This window comes from Triticum aestivum, chromosome 6D, assembly GCF_018294505.1.
Source record: "Triticum aestivum cultivar Chinese Spring chromosome 6D, IWGSC CS RefSeq v2.1, whole genome shotgun sequence".
In the NCBI taxonomy this organism is placed as follows: Eukaryota; Viridiplantae; Streptophyta; class Magnoliopsida; order Poales; family Poaceae; genus Triticum; species Triticum aestivum.
The window spans coordinates 27,158,553-27,177,898 of record NC_057811.1 but is presented as its reverse complement, the minus strand read 5'-3'; the positions used below and the strand labels follow the sequence as shown (position 1 = coordinate 27,177,898).

General features: G+C 43.1%; 1 protein-coding gene across 1 annotated transcript; it reads right to left on the bottom strand.

Moving 5' to 3' along the window:
- Positions 1–14,247: 14,247 nt before the first annotated feature.
- Positions 14,248–17,366, bottom strand: LOC123143226 (GMP synthase [glutamine-hydrolyzing]). Its single transcript, XM_044562071.1, has 6 exons — positions 16,724–17,366; positions 16,009–16,259; positions 15,561–15,936; positions 15,272–15,403; positions 15,015–15,190; positions 14,248–14,556 (listed from the first exon to the last, which is right to left on the bottom strand). Exons 1-6 carry the CDS (start codon positions 17,291–17,293, stop codon positions 14,433–14,435), a joined length of 1,629 nt encoding a protein of 542 aa, XP_044418006.1. The 5' UTR covers positions 17,294–17,366; the 3' UTR covers positions 14,248–14,432.
- Between the last annotated feature and the right edge of the window lie 1,980 nt (positions 17,367–19,346).

Here is a 19,346-nt window from a genome sequence, read left to right as displayed (position 1 = left end):
GCCCTGCCCCGACGCCGGCCGACGCCGACGCCGCCAGGCTACTGCTGCACCGCCCTTCCCTGAGCCTCCCCCTAGTGAGCTCTGCCCCCTCTTCCCCTGCCCTACGCCGCCGCCCCTGCCCTGCCCTGTGCGCCGCCGCTGCCCCTGCCCCTGCGCGCTGCCGCCGCCGCCCCCCAGTGAACTCCGCTGCCCTTCCCCCTACGCCGCCGCCGCCGCGCGCTGCCGCCCCTGCCCTGCGAGTTGTCGCCGCCACCGCCCCTGCCCCTACGCGTTGCCGCCGCCGCCCTGCCCCTGCTTCCTAGAATTTTTTAGGTTCATAGAATTTTTTTTTCTTTAATTTTTTTCATATATATAGATGGATGGATTGATGCATTTATATATATGGATGGATGGATGGATTGATGTGTATAGATTTTTTTTATGTACATATGCAAAGAAAAAAAGTAAATGTATGTTCATATGCTCATTTAAGAAAATGTACATATGTTACATTTAAGAAGAAAAAAAGTAAATGTATGTATGTTCAAATGCAAAGAATGTGCAAAGAATTATTTTTGGATGAAATGAGATGAGATGAGATGTGTTTTGTGGAGACGAGATGAGATGTTTGTGGAATTTTTTTGTTCATAGAATTTACTATATATAGATGAGATGTGTTTTATGTGTAAGTGCTTAATTAGTAGTTGAACTAGTTGATTTAATAACACTACTTTATTTTACTATATATAGAAATAGTTTATTTTTAGTAAGTACTACTTTATTTTATTTATAGTAAGTGCTTAGTAGTTGAACTAGTTGATTTAATAAAACTACTTTATTTTACTATATATAGAAGTAGTTTATTTTTAGTAAGTACTACTTTATTTTATTTATAGTAATTAAGTGCTTAGTAGTAGTTGAACTAGTTGATTTAAGAAAACTACTTTATTTTACTATATATAGAAGTAGTTTATTTTTAGCAAGAAAATTAATAGAACTAGTTTATTTTTTTAGTTCAAGCAATTATTCCCGCATCGACGTCGACGATGCCTATCCCGCATCCTCGTCGTCGACTCGGCGGAGGAGGCCAGCTTGATCAGAGGGGCCATGTCCGGGACTGGGCTCCGCCGGGCTGGTATTGGGAGGTGCTACCTTCCGGGGGCGTAGGTTGGTGAGAAGCCAGCCCTTCGTTGACCCGATCCTTATTTGGTGGCGGTCGCGTGGGCCTGTGACGGTGCCGAGGCTTCCGGTCACCGCGGAGGTGGTACGTCACCGTGTTAGCGAGGAGGACGAGCACATCCGTTGCTACATGGTTGCGTTGGAGGGCAGGTTCGACAATACCTGGCAGCTTCTTCAGGGATCCACTGGAGCTATGATCCTGTGATGGTTCCTTCTCTTTGGGTGTCCACTGCCCGCGCCGATACCCGTCGGGCACTACGGTTCTAGCTGTACTAGCGATGCTATATGTATGATAGTATTCGAGGTGTATTAGTGTTAATATTCGACGATGTACGGACGCAAGAGATGATGTAGTTTTGCTTATAATTGAATGCATCCTAATATGAATAGTGCTTTATTTTGCGATTTGATTTTGCTTATTGAATGCTCAAATTGGAAAACTACTCCTACTTTCAATGCTAAAATTGGAGAGCACTATGCAAGGCGTATGCATATGATTAGTTGATAGCTTATAGGGTTTTTGTTGTTGCAGAAATCTAGGAGCCCCCCTCCATCATCCCCGCCGTCGTCCCCGTCACCGACCCCCTCCGACCTCGAGGTGAGACCAGCCAAATCCTTTTTTAGAAAGATAATTAAACGATATTTCGGGTTGACTTTAAGTCTGTCGAGTCTCCACCATATATGAGAGGACGAAGAATCCCGACTGTTGTTGTGGGGGTCGCTTCTCCTTCGTTCCCGTGTGCTAGACATTTTGGTGTAATGCACTCGGGGACGAATGGAGGAGCGACCATCACCAACGGTCGAATGTATACACCACGTGAGCTGAGAGTTTTCAAGAAAAGACTCGACAAACCGATAGTCAACCTGTGATGAATAATAATGATCTAATTTAGTTTTTGTAGTACATATATTTAATTGTACAAGTTTAATCTTTGAATTATGAACGTAGGAAATGCCGTCATCGGACGAGAAAGTCTCCCGGGGAGTGCGGCTGGTGCCACGACGACTGAGGTCTGTGCGACAGGCCTCACCTGGTCGATGATCGGCGCTTCAGTATTAAGCTCGAGGAGACCATCGATGTTGAAACGGTACGCAACGACGATAAGTGTTTTTTCGTAATTAAGCATGACTTCAACTATTTCAACGTGTAATTTTCATCTTTTACAATTCAAGTATAGCTTATCCCATGCCATGCAAGACGCTATGTCTTGGAGAGGATGGATTTTGAAGACCATGAAAATTTTGAAACGAAGAAAATTCACCGAAGGACCCATCATGATGTGGATTTTGAAGTAAATCTGTATAATGCTGAGAGCGTAACCCATTTTGATTGCAAAAATTGGGAAGCATTTTGCAAGATGTATGGTTTTGATGAGGGTATGCTTGTCACCATGGATCTTGGTGATCCTAACATCGACCAAGACAATATGGACATTTGGGTCCTTGTTGATACGCCTCCAGTTCTACCGCTATGTGAGTTTCTCAAACATAGTTAATTATTAACTAATTTATATTGTTTATTTCAAAATAGTTGACAGCTTATTTTGATTGTTGAAACAATGTGCGGAACATGGTAGACAAAATCCACTACACCGATGGCTCCGAGTTAACTTATCAGGAGAAAAATCATCTGGTCGGATTTTGTACTGATCTTGAGAATTACAATATCTACAATCAAACTCTTCAACATTATGGTCAATACGTGCCACTAGTGCACGTGTTGAACTACGGTAACTATCATGGAGATACCCTGATAAGATTTTTTACTATTACGACATCTGTGCATCTTTTGCATACTTCTAAAACTAGTACATCATTGCTAACTATGAAGTTATTACTATGTTTTTCAACAGAGAATCCCAGAGGATTGTGTGCCTCATTTGATGTATCAGAATGGCAGCCGTCGTGTTTTGAACATATATCCAGGTCATCCTACGAATCTCAACTGTCCATACCGGATTTCTAAAAGAAGTGGAGACATGCTCATCAGAGAATGGAAAAAATGTATGGACAGTCTAAGGAGGTTCTTGGAAGCAAAAGGAAGCGCCGCGCAAGAATTGGAGACAGGATGATCTCCATTCTCCATAATGGAGAGTCAGGGTCTATATTGTTTTATGCTATTTTACCTTAAATAGGGTATTTAGGTCCTGCCTAATACTGATGATCATGTGCTAAGAACAATTAAGTAGGGTTGGTTCGATGACTATCAGGATGATGATCGTATGACTTGTTATTCATAACGAGTAGAAGTTGTATGATGATGATTAGTAGGACTTGTTATTATGATGATGCATGATGCGAGTATGAAGAGTTATTATATATCTGTGGGTGAAATGAACATGGATTTGATTAAAGTGAAGCCAATATGCATATGGTGCATGTCGAAAGTAGTACAATCCAAACTTGATCAAGTTAGGATTAGTATTACTTTCGACATGCACCACATGTTGCCTCACTTCAATCTAAGTCATGTTTAGAAATAGCAGTATAGCAGTAGCACGGAGATAAGAGAGGACACATATCTCTATTAGCTACCTATAACAACCTAAATTAACCCCCAAAACTCCTAAACCACCTCCTTTCAAAAAAAACCAGCCCCTGAAATGCTGACGCGTGGAAGCTTATTGGTCTCGGTTGGTGCTACCAACCGGGACCAAAGGCCCTCCTGTCTGCGCTCGCCGGAGCGGCCACGTTGAGGCCCATCTGTCCTGGTTCGTATACGAACCGGGACTAAAGGCCTAGGGCATTAGTAACGACACTTTAGTCCCGGTTCCCCAACCGGGACAGATGGGCCTTATGAACCGGGACAAATGGCCCTTTTTTTACTAGTGCTGCTTCATCATGCATGTAAGTTGCCCATGTATACTATGCATGCAGTACTATAATGAAAAAAATGGGTGTGGCTAGGTCTGAGTCGACTGAGATTTAACCAAGTTTCGAGTCGACTGAGATTTAACCAAGTTTCAATCAAGTGACGTAACATGTAAGAGAGAAAAAAAAATGAAAAAATAATTTTGCATGGATCTTAATGTAAGATTTCATGATATACCATCGAGTGAGACTTAGCAAGACCGAAAAAATTTGACACTCAGTACTATAATGGAATTACTCTAATGGAAACCAAGCTTGGTATGTTACGCAACACACGTCGGCAAGCCAATCACCACAAATCTAGCATTTTTCGTCAAATGTTCTTTTTTTTTGCGTGTGTCCTCAAATGAGTATTTGCGACGAAACTGAGAGACCACAAATATGAAGTGTGTCCTTTTTTTAATTCGGAATTGCTAAATGTCAGTCGACTAAGACTTAACCAAGTCGCGACGTTCTCGTCGTGAGATCTTACGTGGAGATCCGTGCAAAATTTTCTTTTAGGTTTTTTCCTTTAATATTTTTATATGTTATGTCACTTGACTGAGACTTGGCTAAGTCTCAGCCAACTGAGATCTAGCCACACCCTTTCTAATTGTAATCAAGCCTACTCTTTTCTTCAATATTTTTCATAATCATGTATAGAGGATAATTTTCTTCTATGCATATACATATGATTCTAAAGAAAAAAAATTCTCTTTTCCTTTTGAGACACATTGATTATAACATAGACGCACACACTCACATTGCCACATAATGTCTACTGAAGACCGGATCTGAGTTGCGGAACTTTAAGATTGACGAAGTCATCACCGACACCACGTTATCAATGGTAACTGAAAAAAAATCTGCATTAATAAGGCACCAAAACATTAATCCTGAGGTCTGAAGTCTGATATATGGTGGGCTGAGGTACCACCGTCCTCTTAAGCATTCAATTATTGGTTGGTTCTTAAATATATGTAGCTTTATTCAAACATGAGAACCATTATAGATACAACGTTTCCTCTTGTCTTCTCCTCCACCCTGCTTCTTGCCCCCCCCCCCCCCCCCCCCCTCAAATATCTTTCTCATCTCCCACATGATTAAGAAACTACAGAGTAACTCCTAAAACCAAGAATTGCAGCTAAATCTCTCAGATACACCTCCATGAAATAATTTTTGGAAGACGGAATTCTCCCAAGGCTTCAAGAAAGAAACTGTAATTAGACTCGAGCGTGACGCTGCAACTCGTACACCTGCACAAACTCGATTACCGATAAAGGTTCTAGAGAGACACTTGATTCGTCCATGGCCCATCCTAAAAGATGTGAAGCCATGAGCGATGAACGAACTTGGCCCGGGTGTGACCCCCGATATGTGCATGCTGTCGAGCCACAAGATATTCACCGTAGCGTTAAGGAAAGACTCCAGCTCCATGAAAATAAGCCAACAAAAGCACCAACAAATTATCAAAAACTCAACATATCCAAAAGATCAGTCATGCGCAAACAAAAAAAACTCTGCAAGAACAATTGCAACGGACTTGCGGAGGAAACATAGCTCTCGCTCCATGGATTCACTCGATAAATCATTACCACAAAGGCAGAGGAACCATATGATATTTATTTTCATTGACACCTCAGCGGCCACCAATATGTTGTCATTGAAGACCACAAACCTCATCCTAAAAAGACTCTTGAGACATACAAGCACCTGAGATCCCGCTACCTCACACCTCAAGAAAATCTTGAAGGGAGTCCATGATCCTACGATAAAACATCCCTGAGGTCATCAAACACCGTGAGGGCATAGGGTGAGCTATGCTTCGCATGAATATGGCCATAAAGGGGGAGGGGGGTTCAATAAATTACTTAAGTATGAAAATATTTTACATTAATAGTAAATAATTTCCATGTTATATTTTTTGTCACTGTTATCAAAATTTCCATGTGGTAATAGCTTGTTAAGTTGTGATGGATGCATATTTACATCGATATGAAGGTATCTAATTATAGATATTTCAGCACATTTCGGCACACAACGCACTCTACAATCTTAGAAAAGAATTGGGCGGCAGATTATGTGGGAAGTTGATTTTGGGAGGATTTTCTAGAATCTTGATTCTGCAGAATCCTGTGCGCGAAAAAGAAATGGGCCTACATGGAGCTCCAAGGCATATGTGAGATGTAGTTATGAAGGAATTTGAGAACCGATTGCAATAGGAGGGAGACGGATTTTGGGTTACAAAAGTGAATGGGCCAATTGGACATCATGATCGTAAGTCGTAACACTTCTTTCATTCACCACTCCGCAACGAGGATCTAGAAACAAATATCAATATGATGTTAACAACGATGATGAACTCTATGTGTGGCTCTACAACTGTAATCATTTAAATCTGGGAGGAGCTACCTCATACACCCACTACAATAGTTTAAATCATTGTTCAAGAATTCACCCGATTAATCAGTTAACGGGTCAGTTAATCGCTACTCATAGCGTGGCCGAATCGAATAACACATATTCGTCATGCTAACTTGCCAGACCGATTAATGGCCAGTTAGACCGATTAATCAGTTGTTAGGTCGATTAATCCCCACTCACCCATTAACAAGGGGGCAAACAAAGCCCAAATTTTTGGTCCATAACCCCTTCGTGCCCCCATCCAGCTCCTTAATAGCTAGGATTAATAATTTTACCTCCTCTCTATGCTTTTGATACATGTACGGCAACATGTTTTGGTACACTAAATAGCTTGAAGCATGAGAGTATGGTATAATACATAAAACATCTTGATATATGTTGGCAAGTTCCTATTCAATCTACCGATTTATGGTCGACCGATTAATCCAGTTAATAGGCCGATTCATCGATTAATCGCTACTCCTAAACTGGTCGAGCAGCTACCAGTTAACGATTTCTTGAAAATTAATTTAAATATGTGTACAAGAATAATACATGGTCCTAGATTAATCAGACAGTTACTTATACTGGGGTGGTTGTTTCATAATAAATGAGAAGTAATTATTCCTTAGCCGACATTCATAGCCGTCCGATGGAGATCTTTTTCTCTATCCATACTCACGCTCGAGAATGATCAATTGGCCAAGAATCTAAACTATCATACGAGAACTCGATTCAAACACGTCCTTTTTTTTTCTTGAATACGCATGAGTATGTGTTTCTTATATTGATAGAAGAGAGGGAATAGAATCTGGTCCACCTCGTGGTTCTACCGATCTCTCCTATACTAATTATTATAATATGTACTCCCTCTGTTCCTAAATGTAAGCCTTTTTAGAGATTTCAATACGGACTACATAGGGAGCAAAATAAGTGAATCTACACTCTAAAATACGTCTATATACATATGTAGTCCATATTGAAATCTCTAAAAGGACTTATATTTAGAAATGTAGGGAGTATTGAAAACAACATAGCGTGATTAAAATTAGCATTATGATACCATGAAGTTGACAGTTTTCATTCTTTTTGTTTAGGTACACATTATTTTTTATTTAGGTACACATATTTTTAGAATATATTTTTAAGCTACCCCCGCCGATCGTAAAATAGTGTCACAGCTATTAACTAAGCTTACTTGTACACATTCTTCCTTTATTTAGGACCACATTTTTTTTAGAATAGTTTTTTTAAGCAAATAATAGTTTATTTTTTACTTCATTTTTTAGGGAAATAGTTTATTTATTTAGGTACACAAAAAGCGCTAGGACTATATCTCGCTCAACGCGAGTCAGAAGATAGTCTCCTGAAGCATTTTGTTCCCCACTTATTAGCGGGCCAGCCCATTTCCAGCCATAGTTCCCGCTCACTCGCTCGTGCTCTTTTTCCTTTTTCTTTTTTCTTCCTGGTTTTTTTCGTTTCTTCACGAATTTCTTGGGTTTTTTTCTTTCACTGTTTCCTTCGTTTTATTCTGGTTATTCCTTTCCTTTTCTTCGGTTTTTCATCTGTTCCTTTTTCCATTTTTATTGGTTTTTTATTTTCTTTATTTTTCTTTGGTTGTTTTTTTTCATATTTTTTCATTTTTATATTCTTTTGTTTTGTTTGATTTGTTTTTCTTGGGTTTTCTTTGTTTTCTCATGCATGGTTTTCTTCAGGTTTTCTGATTTTCTTTATTTCAAAGGTGTTTTTTTAGTTTCTTCGGTTTTCACCTCTTTTGTTCATTTTTTTCGTACAACACATGTCTACATTTTTCATACACATTTTTACATTTTATGTATACATCTGAAAAAATCTATACATTTTAAATATTTCTTAATTACATGATTAACATGTCCAAAATATTTGTTTCATCACTACATTTGTATGTACATTTTCGGTATATATCAGGAACATTTTAAATATATGTTAAACATTTTTATATATATGATTACATTTTTATACAACATCATTATTGTCTAAAATTTATTTTTTTATGTTAAAATTCATGTTCTATATTTTTCGTATACACGATGAATATTTTTTTTCTAAACTTTTTTAAAAAATTAAATAGTTGTCTAACATTTTTCCAAATATTTGTGGTTGATGACTACTTTTTTCATACACATGGTATATTCTTGGTATATATCTAAAACATATTTTTTATACATGGTTAAACATTTTGAAATTTATGATTAACCTTTTTTTATAAGTAATCGGCAATTTTTTAAATTTATGTTTTATATTTAATTTTTAATATATGTTCTATATTTTTTGTATACATCAGGAAATTTTGTATACATGTTTAAAAATAATAAATAGATGGTTAATGTTTTTTTATATATTGATTAAATTTTAAGTACATGATCAATTTTTTCATACATTGTATTTTTTTGTATACATTTTTCGTATGCATGAGAAACATATTTTCTTTACACATGTAACATTTACAAATGCTACATTAATATTTTTCAAAATAAAAACTATACTGTGTATATTGTAATACATATCTTTATAATATTTGGATGTATAAACAAAAGTAAAAAAAGGAAAAATAAAAATAACGAGGCGGTTGGCTCCCAGTCTCGGGCTCCATGGGGCGAGGCTGCCCTACGTTTCGCGTCAAGCGAGACATAGGCAGTCCCAACAAAAACAGCAAAGTGCCTTAAAAAAAGCAGCAAAGTTGGCTCCATTTTCCCCCGTACATGATTCTAAAGAAGGGAAAACTCTCATCTCAAAAAGGATTTTTTTTTGTCTTTTCATACACCAACTCAGTCGCCTGGCCTGTCACCCCATTTCTTTTATGGGCAACCCCTAAAACAAATTCTTTTCTGGGACGCGCCGGTCATTTCTATTCCTAGGCTTCGGTTGCATGGGTCGAGAAATTTATTGCTACCACACACCACGTTAACGAACGAAAAGTAAAAGCGATCTTCTTCTCTTCTTTCAGTAGCCATGGGCAAAATTCAAACATTCATACTTATCGGGGTCCTTTTTTAAGCTAATAGGTTATTTATTTAGGTACACAAAAAGAAGGAAAGGAGACTCCATTTTCCCCCATGCATGATTCTAAAGAAGGAAAAACTGTCCGCATGGGCCAAGCAGTTTCTTTTTGAGCACTTTTCTGGTTGTTTCTATTCTTTTATCGCTATCACACACCACCCTCAAAAAGATTCTAAAAAAGAAACCACCCTAAAAAAACACGTTAACGAACGGGAAAAAATACGCTCTTCTTCTCCCCCTCTTCTTTTCGGTAGCCATGGGTGCTCTTCTATGCTCGAACCCACCCCAGATCGGAGCCACGCTTGCCGGCGATCAGGATCCTCCAACGCCCCAATAATTCCTCCAAAGATCACTGTTTACTGTTCTACTGCTAATTAATAGGAAACCTAGAAGTAGTAAATTATCTGCTCTTGGTGCAGGTAAATTCTATGTGCAGCGTGACTAAATGTTCCGTTGAAAGAGGATGACTAATCTTCTAATGACAATGGTTCACCAAAGTTGAAACTAAACTAAAAATGTCAGCCATGCCATATATTCTGTTTGCCGCTGGGATCATGATATTCACATGTGTGTGGGTCTGTTCTCTTTGTAACATTTGTGTGTGTTGTCTACAACTTTATTTGTAAGGTGTTTCTTTTGTTTGTTTTTTCAGTTTATTCGGTTTTCACCACTTTTCTTCATTTTATTCTTTTTTTTCTACAACACATGTTTATATTTTTCATACACATTTTTACCTTTTATGTATACACCAGGAAAAAATCTATACATTTTTAAATATTTTTCAAATACATGATTAACATTTCGAAATTATTTGTTTGATTACTACTTTTTTATACACATTGCACACTTTTGGTATATGCCAGGAACATTGTTAATACATGTTAAACATTTTTTAAATATATGATTACATTTCTACATAACATCAACATTTATATATTCTATTTTTTTATTTTAAACATGTTCTACATTTTTCGTATACACCATCAAAATTTTATGTACACAGTTTACGTTTTTTAGTAGATGATATTTGTGTTTGATGACTACTTTTCTCATAGACATTGTATTTTCTTGGTATATATCTGAAACATATTTTTTTATACATGGTTAATATTTTTTAAATATATGATTAACATTTTTTGATACACAATCAGCAAATTTAACAATTTATATTTTTATGTTTATTTTTTTGAATATACGTTCTACATTTTGTATACATCAGGAATTTCTTTATAAATTTTTTTAAAATAATAATAATATGAATAATATTTTTACTATTTTATTAATATTTCAAAATACATGATCAATTTTTTTAGACATTGTATTTTTTCGTATGCGTGAGAAACAGTTTTTCTTTACACATTTAGCAGTTTACAAATGCTAGATTAATATTGTTCAAAAAAATATGTAGAGAGATTTTGTGATATACTCCCTCCCTTCCTAAATATTTCTCTTTTTAGACATTTCAAATGGACTAATACATATGGATGTATATAGACATATTTTAGAGTGTAGATTCACTCATTTTGCTTTATATGTAGTTACTTGTTGAAAATCTCTAAAAAGTCAAATATTTAGAAACGGAGGGAGTATATATTTATAATGTTTGGAAGTATAAATAAAAGTAAAAAAAATGAAGAAAAAAAATGAAAAAAGATGTAAGAAAACAGAAAAAAAAACGAGGCTGTGGCCTCCCGCGAGGGGCCGGCCTAGTCTCACGTTCCATCGGGCGAGGCTACCCTACGTCTCGCGTCAAGCGAGACATGGGCACGCCCAACAAAAACAACAAAGTGCCTCAATAAAAGCAGCGAAGTGTGCTCCATTTCCCCCCTACACGATTCTAGAGAAGTGAAAACTCTCATCTCAAAAAAAGATAAAACTTTTTTCTTTTTATACACCAGCCCAGTCGCCTGGCGTGTCACCCCATTTCTTTTCTGGGCAACCCCTAAAAAAAATATTTTCTGGGCCACACAGCTCATTCTATTCCTACGCTTCGATTGCATGGGTCAAGCAGTTTATTGCTACCACAGACCACGTTAACGAATGAAAGAAAAAACGCTCTTCTTCTCCTCCTCTTTGTTCGGTAGCCATGGGCAAAATTCGAACGTTCGTACTTATTGGGGTCCTTTTTTAAGCTAATAGTTTATTTATTTAGCTACACAAAAAACAGCAAAGGAGACTCCATTTCCCCCCTTGCATGATTCTAAAGAAGGAATAACTCTCATCTAAAAAAAGGAAAAAAAAACTCTTGTCTTTTCATACACCAGCCTAGTCGCCTGGCTGCCATCCCATTTCTTTTCTGGGCCGCACCGCTCATTCTATTCCTAGGCTTAAATTGCATGAGCCAAGCAGTTTATTGCTACCACACACCACCCAAAAAAAAAACCACGTTAATGAACAGAAAAAAAAAACGCTCTTCTTCTCCCCTCTCTTCTTTTGGTAGCCATGGGTGCTCTGCTCTGCTCGAACCCACCCCAGATCGGAGCCACGCTCGCCGTGGATCGGGATCCTCCACCGCCCCAATAATTCCTCCAAAGATCACCGTTTACTGTTCTACTGCTAATTAATAGGAAACCTAGAAGTTGTAAATTATCTGCTCTTGGTAAAGGTAAATACAATTCGCAGCGTGATTAAATGTTCCATATCAGTTGAAAGAGAAAGGACTAATCTTCTGATGACAATGGTTCACCAAAGTTGAAACTAAACTAAAAATGTCAGCCATGCCATATATTCTGTTTGCCGCTGGGATCATGATATCCACATGTGTGTGGGTCTGTTCCTTTTGTAACATTTGTATCTGTTGTCTACATCTTTCTGATCCATGTAAGGCTTGTGTGGCAATCCTATAAACTGAAGATCAGAGAAGTGAAGAGCCAAGTGTGCCAATGACCTTCAAAGGCAAAGGCAGACGCCCCCCCCCCCCCCCCTCCCGCGTCGCTCCCAGGGGGCGACTGCCACCTCAAACTCCCCTCCTCGCTCCCTCCCCTCGCCGTCACCGGAGGGTACCGGCGGGCGAAGCCCTCGCCGGTGGAAGGCGGCAGCGGGGCCCTCGTCCGTGAGCTCGCGCGCGGCTGTTTGTGCGCTGGAGCGGCGGGAGCGCGCGGTGGCAAGGCAGGCGGTCGTCTGCGCTCAGGGGAGGCCGTGATGGTGTGGAACGCGTGCGCGGTGGCGCTGCTGTGGCGGCGGCCGGCCGCTGCTGCGAGCGGCAAAGATGAGGGCGCCCCGATCTGGGCTGCGCGTTTCTGCCCCAACCCACCCGTCCCCCTCCTTCCACCCCTCCCGGCCGCCGCCGGTGGTAGCCGCTGGGCGGGCGGGTGGGCACGCGCGCAGCAGTCCTTGACGGCTGCTGCTCTGCTGTGCCCCGGCGGTTCCTGGCGGCGGAAGCTGCGGGCCGGCGCGGCGGTGGCGCGGTGCAGGTGGCTGTTGTCGCCTGCTCGTCGCGCTCCCGACGGTGGCCGGCCTGCTGGCGCTGCACCGGTCGGTGCTCCTCCTGCGACTACAACGTTCCTAGGCATCCCTCCATGTGTGCTGGTCTTCTCCGACGTTCTTCTCCAAGTCCGGTCTGCCATTGCATCTGAGGTCCTTGTTCATGGGTCGGGGCGAAATCCCCGCGCGGCGACGGCCTGCGCTGTCAACGGCGACGCCCGAGGGTGCCGTCACCTCCTTGGAGGCGTTGGCATGACCCTGACCAGATCTCCTCCTCGAGCACCGGGAGAAATCCCAGGTCCGGCCTCCCGGACCGGGCAGCGGCGGCGTCTCAGCGCCGTTCCCCTCTTGTAGGCGCTGCTTTGGCTGCAAGTGGAGTTTGATGCGGCAGATGGAGGCTGGTGATGCATCGCTCTGGCGTAGACTGCTACACAGGGAGCAGATCGCAATGTATGCCAGCGCCCGCGCTTCTCCAACGGTTGCTACACCAGTTTCTGTTGAGCCCTGCCCTTCACCCGCCGACTCTCTAGGCACATGGGTGAGAGGTACGTTGGCCTGGGCAGTCCTGGAGGTTGTATGTGTGTGTGTGTGTAAACTGAAACCGACGCCCCAACTTGCTCTACCTGTGGCACCTTCCCTCCTTCAGCATCGAAGGCACGAGTCCCAGCGATTTTCTTTTGGATTTGTGACGAATTACAAATAGCTTTCAAGAGTTTTATCAGTGGTGTATATTTTGACTGATCGATCTCAAAAGAATGTGATATAGATCATGGTATGGAACAGTAGAATAGATAGCAATTTGCTACTTATGTTAGCATGGAGAATGGACCAAATAAGGTGTCGGTATCATGCATAAGACTCAAGTCTGCCCAAAGCACAAATTTTGGCTGGATTCGAACTTTCAAGTACATGTTGTTTTTATGATCACATATGCCAGCACTGAATAGCAGATATATGGTACTACCTCCGTTTTAGTTACAAGTCCTACGCGTATACCTAGGTTGCCAATTTTATCACCCTAATATAAACTATATAACACAAAAATTATACCTTTTGAAAGTAGAAACTCCGAAGTTTATGTTGGTATATTTTTTATATGACTTGTATTAGGTTGATCAAATTGACGACCTAGGGTACGCGCACGCCCTGTAAACTGAGAGAGAGGTAGTAAGGCTAATTCATGTCAACTCCATTATTTTACTTCCAACAGTCCAAAACAGTAGTAAATGATGAGACCAATTCATTGTTGATCATGCTTGGGTCCTAAATAGGTTACCTTCCGAAGATCAAAAAGTTTCCCAGCGCAAGTAAAATGAAAATCAGCTAAAAGATACTCAATCTTAGGAGGATAGGGGAAAGAAAAATCAAAAGGCATAAAAAGTACACAATAGATTCATATATTTGTCTAAGCATAATCGATTCATATTTTTCTAAGCATAACCTACACATAAATAACTGAACTGCAAATTTAGCACTAAACCCACTGCAACGTTGCAACATCATCAGAGCATGATTTTGCAATTCCCAGTCCGTTATTGCACCACCAGAGCATTTCTATCCTATTCCCACTCCACTGTCGCCGGTGGCTTTGATGTTACGTCCAGGACAACACGGTTGACGCCTCGCACGTTATTGCAGATCTTCTTCACCACATCAACCAGGAACGGGCGTTCAAAATCATACCTGACAGGTTTAAAAGAAAAAGGACACCTGCTGTCAAAATATGCAAGGTAGCATCAACAAACACCGAAAAATAAAGAGGAAGCCTAGATTTTACTACATCATAGAAACAAGGTACGCTTGGTAACAAAATGAGAGGAGAGAGAACACATTTCTGTGCACAACAATACTTAAGGCACTAAGAAACTCCTATACCAAAACTGCTGGTACAGGCAATGAAACATAGGTGCATGAATTCTGAATTGTCTGATTCAAACTACTAGTATTCACAAACTAGTCTAGCAGGAACACTAGTCTAAAAGGCATATATAACAGTATTTGCTGCAGACTTGTAATCTGTACAGCTGCAACAAAATGTCACCGTGTAGTGCAATGGCATGATGAAACCATTAGAGCACGATTGTATCATAGAATTGCAAAAGGGGGGACTATGGTAGAGCAGTAGGGTCAATGCAGCATACCAATTTGCAGTCATGCCATCCTCACTGGTAATTGCCCTTAAAGCAACCACATGGGAGTGAGTTCTCTGGTCACCCTGGACCCCAACTGTTTGGACAGGCAAAAACACAGCAAAAGCTTGCCAAATTTCATCATAGAGGCCTGCATCTTTAATGGCTTGAATAAAAATCTCATCCACCTGAAGACACAGTAGAGCAGTTCCCAATTAACACCGTATATTAAAGATGATTTAGAAACCAATGGTTCAAAAGGATCGAACCTGACGAAGAACCTCCAAAGCATTGCCTGCTGTAACGTCACCTATGACACGTACAGCAAGACCAGGCCCAGGAAATGGGTGTCGCTTTAAGAATGACTCTGGGACATTTAAGATACTTCCCAACTTCCGAACCTTTTGCAGGACCAAAATTCAACAAATAAATAAGTAATAGAAATATTTTTCTTCAAAATCAAACAGGAATAATTTCCCAGTATGAGGAATCTTTCAGTATAGAATGCCAGATCAATAAATATATGAAGTAATTAGATGTATAGATGGAGATCAAGACCTCATCCTTAAAAAGGAGCTTCAGTGGTTCAATGAGCTTCAACTTCATATCTTTAGGAAGACCACCTACATTGTGATGGCTTTTGATGGTGTGGGAATGTGTCCTCCCGCTCCCGGGGGGTGGGCATGATTCAATCACATCAGGGTATAATGTTCCTTGAACCAAATATTCAGGTCTTTTCCCTATCTTCTGTTCTAACATGTGAGCAAATTCATCAAATACAACAATGAATTCCCTGCCAATAATCTTTCTTTTCATCTCTGGGTCTTTGACTCCTTTTAACTCGGTAAGAAATTTCTCCGAGGCATCAATACATGTGACAGGAAGGTGCAAGTCACTGTTGAAGGTTGACATAACACGTTCCTTCTCCTTGTATCTGCAGATAAGGTGATATGTCAGTTTCGCAGCACACTGATTCCGAAACAGAACATGCTGAAGGAACAGTTACCTCAATAGCCCGTTGTCCACAAAAACACAATGAAGCCTATCCCCTATTGCGTTATGAACAAGAGTGGCTGCAACTGTTGAATCAACTCCTCCTGATAACGCACAAATCACATGTTCATCAGGCCCAACCATACTCTTGATGGTCTTAATTTCCTCATCCAGTACATCTTGCATCTTCCAGTCGGCTTTAATCCCACAAACATCAAAAAGAAAGTGGCGCAGTGTTTCCATTCCTTGGGGCGAATGTGTCACCTTGTATAAACAGAATATTGAAAAGTTTATTGCAACTATGCTAAGGTATAAACAATTTTATGAAGAAGCATGTGTACTTCTGTACAAACTACAAAGTAACCAAATGATATAATATAAGTAATATAATAGCCTAATAAGACCAAACACAATCTAGTAAACATACAATCAGTAATATGCAAATCCCCCAAAACATAAGCTTTCTATTAGATCATCAGCGCCCTGCTCAACCACCGAGTCATTCATTCATTCTGTACCCAAAATAAGCTAATCTACAAACTCAGTTGCATTTATTTTTATATCTTAGTTTAAATCCATCTCCATCTTCTATCCAAAATGGCAGAATGAAACAGTAATAAAGTTCTGTTTTCCCAGAACTGCTAAAGGAAGTAACTGCACAGCTCAGGGTTCCCCATCATTCATCAATTTCGGATACAGGACATGATAAAACAGCAAGTGATAGCTACCTCCGGGTGGTACTGGAGCCCATAGAAGCGCTTCTCCCGGTGCTCGATGGCGGCGATTGCGCCCTGCACGCTGCGGGCCACAACCTCGAACCCCTCGGGCAGCCTGACGACCTCGTCGCCATGGCTCATCCACACGGACTGCCGCTTCCCCTGCTCCCCGTACAGCGCGGAGGAGGGCGCGGTGACCTCCACCTCCATGTCCCCGTACTCCTGCCTTACGCCGGGCTCGACGGCGCCGCCGAGGGTCTGGACGAGGAGCTGCATCCCGTAGCAGACGCCGAGGACGTGCGCGCCGGCGCCCGCGGCGAAGTCGAGGAAGCCCTCGGGGAAGGAGGGCGCCCCCTCGGCGTGGACCGAGTGGGGCCCGCCGGAGAGCACGACGGCGCGGGGCCGCAGCCCCGCGAGGGAGGAGAGCGGCGCGGTGCCGGAGACGCAGAGGGATAGGACCCCCAGCTGGCGGACGCGGCGGGTGATGAGGTGGGTGTACTGCGAGCCGAAGTCGAGGATGAGGACCAGGTTCTCGCCGGCGCCGGCGGAGGTCGGGAGGGAGGCCGCGGAGGCGGAGCCCATGGCGGCGGCGGCGGGGGGGTAGGGTTTTGGGGGTTTGGGGGCTCGGCTGCGGATGGGTGGTTTGGGGCCGAATGCCCCATGAGCTGTTTGGTTTCTTGAGTATTTATTAAGATGGGTACGAAACGGATCGGGGAGTCTGTTGCCCGTCTTCTCGAGGGAAATTAGGGTAGCGCTGGCCGCGGTTGACCGGCGGGAGGCCTGGATCGGTCACCTTGCCAGCCGTTCGATTACAACGTGCAGAGTCATTTGATTTGATTAAGTTTTCTTTTTAGGGGAATAGTCATTTCATTACATACATGTCAGCTCAGCTCATCCCCTCACCCATCTCTTCTCTCTCAGGAAAAGTCATGCTACCCCTGCATGCCACGCCACTAGCTCGGCCCCCGGCATCCTTGCCACACAGCTAGATCATTGTCGCCGCGACCTCGCAGCATCCTTCATCCCCCGTGGTCGTCGTGGACTGGTGTTGCAGCGCAGTCTTGCAAGAGCCTATCCCGTCGCAGCAGCAGGTGTAGCTGGTTAGCACTCGCCGCTACCTGATGTAGCATCCCGGCGGTTGTCGCTACGGTGCCGGCTTGCAGTCATTATGGCCGGTTGCAGCTACCCTCGCTAACGGTCGCAACATCCGGTAAGCCGTCGTTCGCCATTTCTGGTTCCCGGCGCGGTCGTTTGTAGGTCCTCCGTCGACCGGTTCCAGCTCACATTGCCAACGGCCATAGCACCTCGCAGGCCGTCGTGATCCGTTTCCAGCTCCCGACGTGGCCGGTTGCAACTCCTCTGTCGCCCAATTCCAGTTCCCGTTGCCAACAGTTGCAGCATCCCATAAGCCGTCGTGCACCGTTTCCAGCTCCCGACGTGGCCGGTTGCAACTCCTCTGTCGCCCAATTCCAGTTCTCGTCGCCAACAGTCGCAGCATCCCGCAAGCCGCCATGTGTCTTTCCAGCTCCCGACGTGGCCGGTTGCAGCTCCTCTATCGCCCAATTCTAGTTCCCGTTGCCAACAGTTGCAGCATCCCATAAGCCGTCGTGCACCGTTTCCAGCTCCCGACGTGGCCGGTTGCAACTCCTCTGTCGCCCAATTCCAGTTCCCGTTGCCAACAGTTGCAGCATCCCGCAAGCCGCCATGTGTCTTTCCAGCTCCCGACGTGGCCGGTTGCAGCTCCTCTATCACCCAATTCCAGTTCCCGTCGCCAACAGTCGCAGCATCCCATAAGCCGTCGTGCACCGTTTCCAGCTCCCGACGTGGCCGGTTGCAACTCCTCTGTCGCAAACGGTCGTAGCATCCCGCAGGCCGCCATGCGTCGTTTCCAGCTTCCGGCGTTGCCAGTTGCAGCTCCTCTACCGGTCGGTGCCAACTACCGTCGCCACCGATTGCAGCATCCCACAGGGCATTGTGTGTTGTTTTCTAACACCCAACTGTTGGGAATCGTAGCATAATTTAAAATTTTCCTACGCTCACCAAGATGCATCTATGGAGTCTACTAGCAACGAGGGGAAAGGAGTGCATCTACATACCCTTGTAGATCGCGAGCGGAAGCGTTCCAATGAACGCGGATGACGGAGTCGTACTCGCCGTGATCCAAATCACCGATGACCGAGTGCCGAACGTACGGCACCTCCGCGTTCAACACACGTACGGTGCAGCGACGTCTCCTCCTTCTTGATCCAGCAAGGGGGAAGGAGAGGTTGATGGAGATCCAACAGCACGACGGCGTGGTGGTGGATGTAGTGGCTCTCCGGCAGGGCTTCGCAAGCTTCTGCGAGAGAGAGAGAGAGAGGTGTTGCATGGGAGGAGGGAGGCGCCCAAGGCTTAGATGTTGCTGCCCTCCCTTCCCCCCACTATATATAGGGCCAAGGGAGACGGGGGGCGCAGCCTTGCCCCTTCCTCCAAGGAAGGGTGCGGCCAGGGGGGAGTCCTCCCCCCCCCCCCAAGGCACCTCGGAGGTGCCTTCCCCCTTTAGGACTCTCCCCTTTTTCTTATCTCTTGCGCATGGGCCTCTTGGGGCTGGTGCCCTTGGCCCATATAGGCCAAGGCGCACCCCTTACAGCCCATG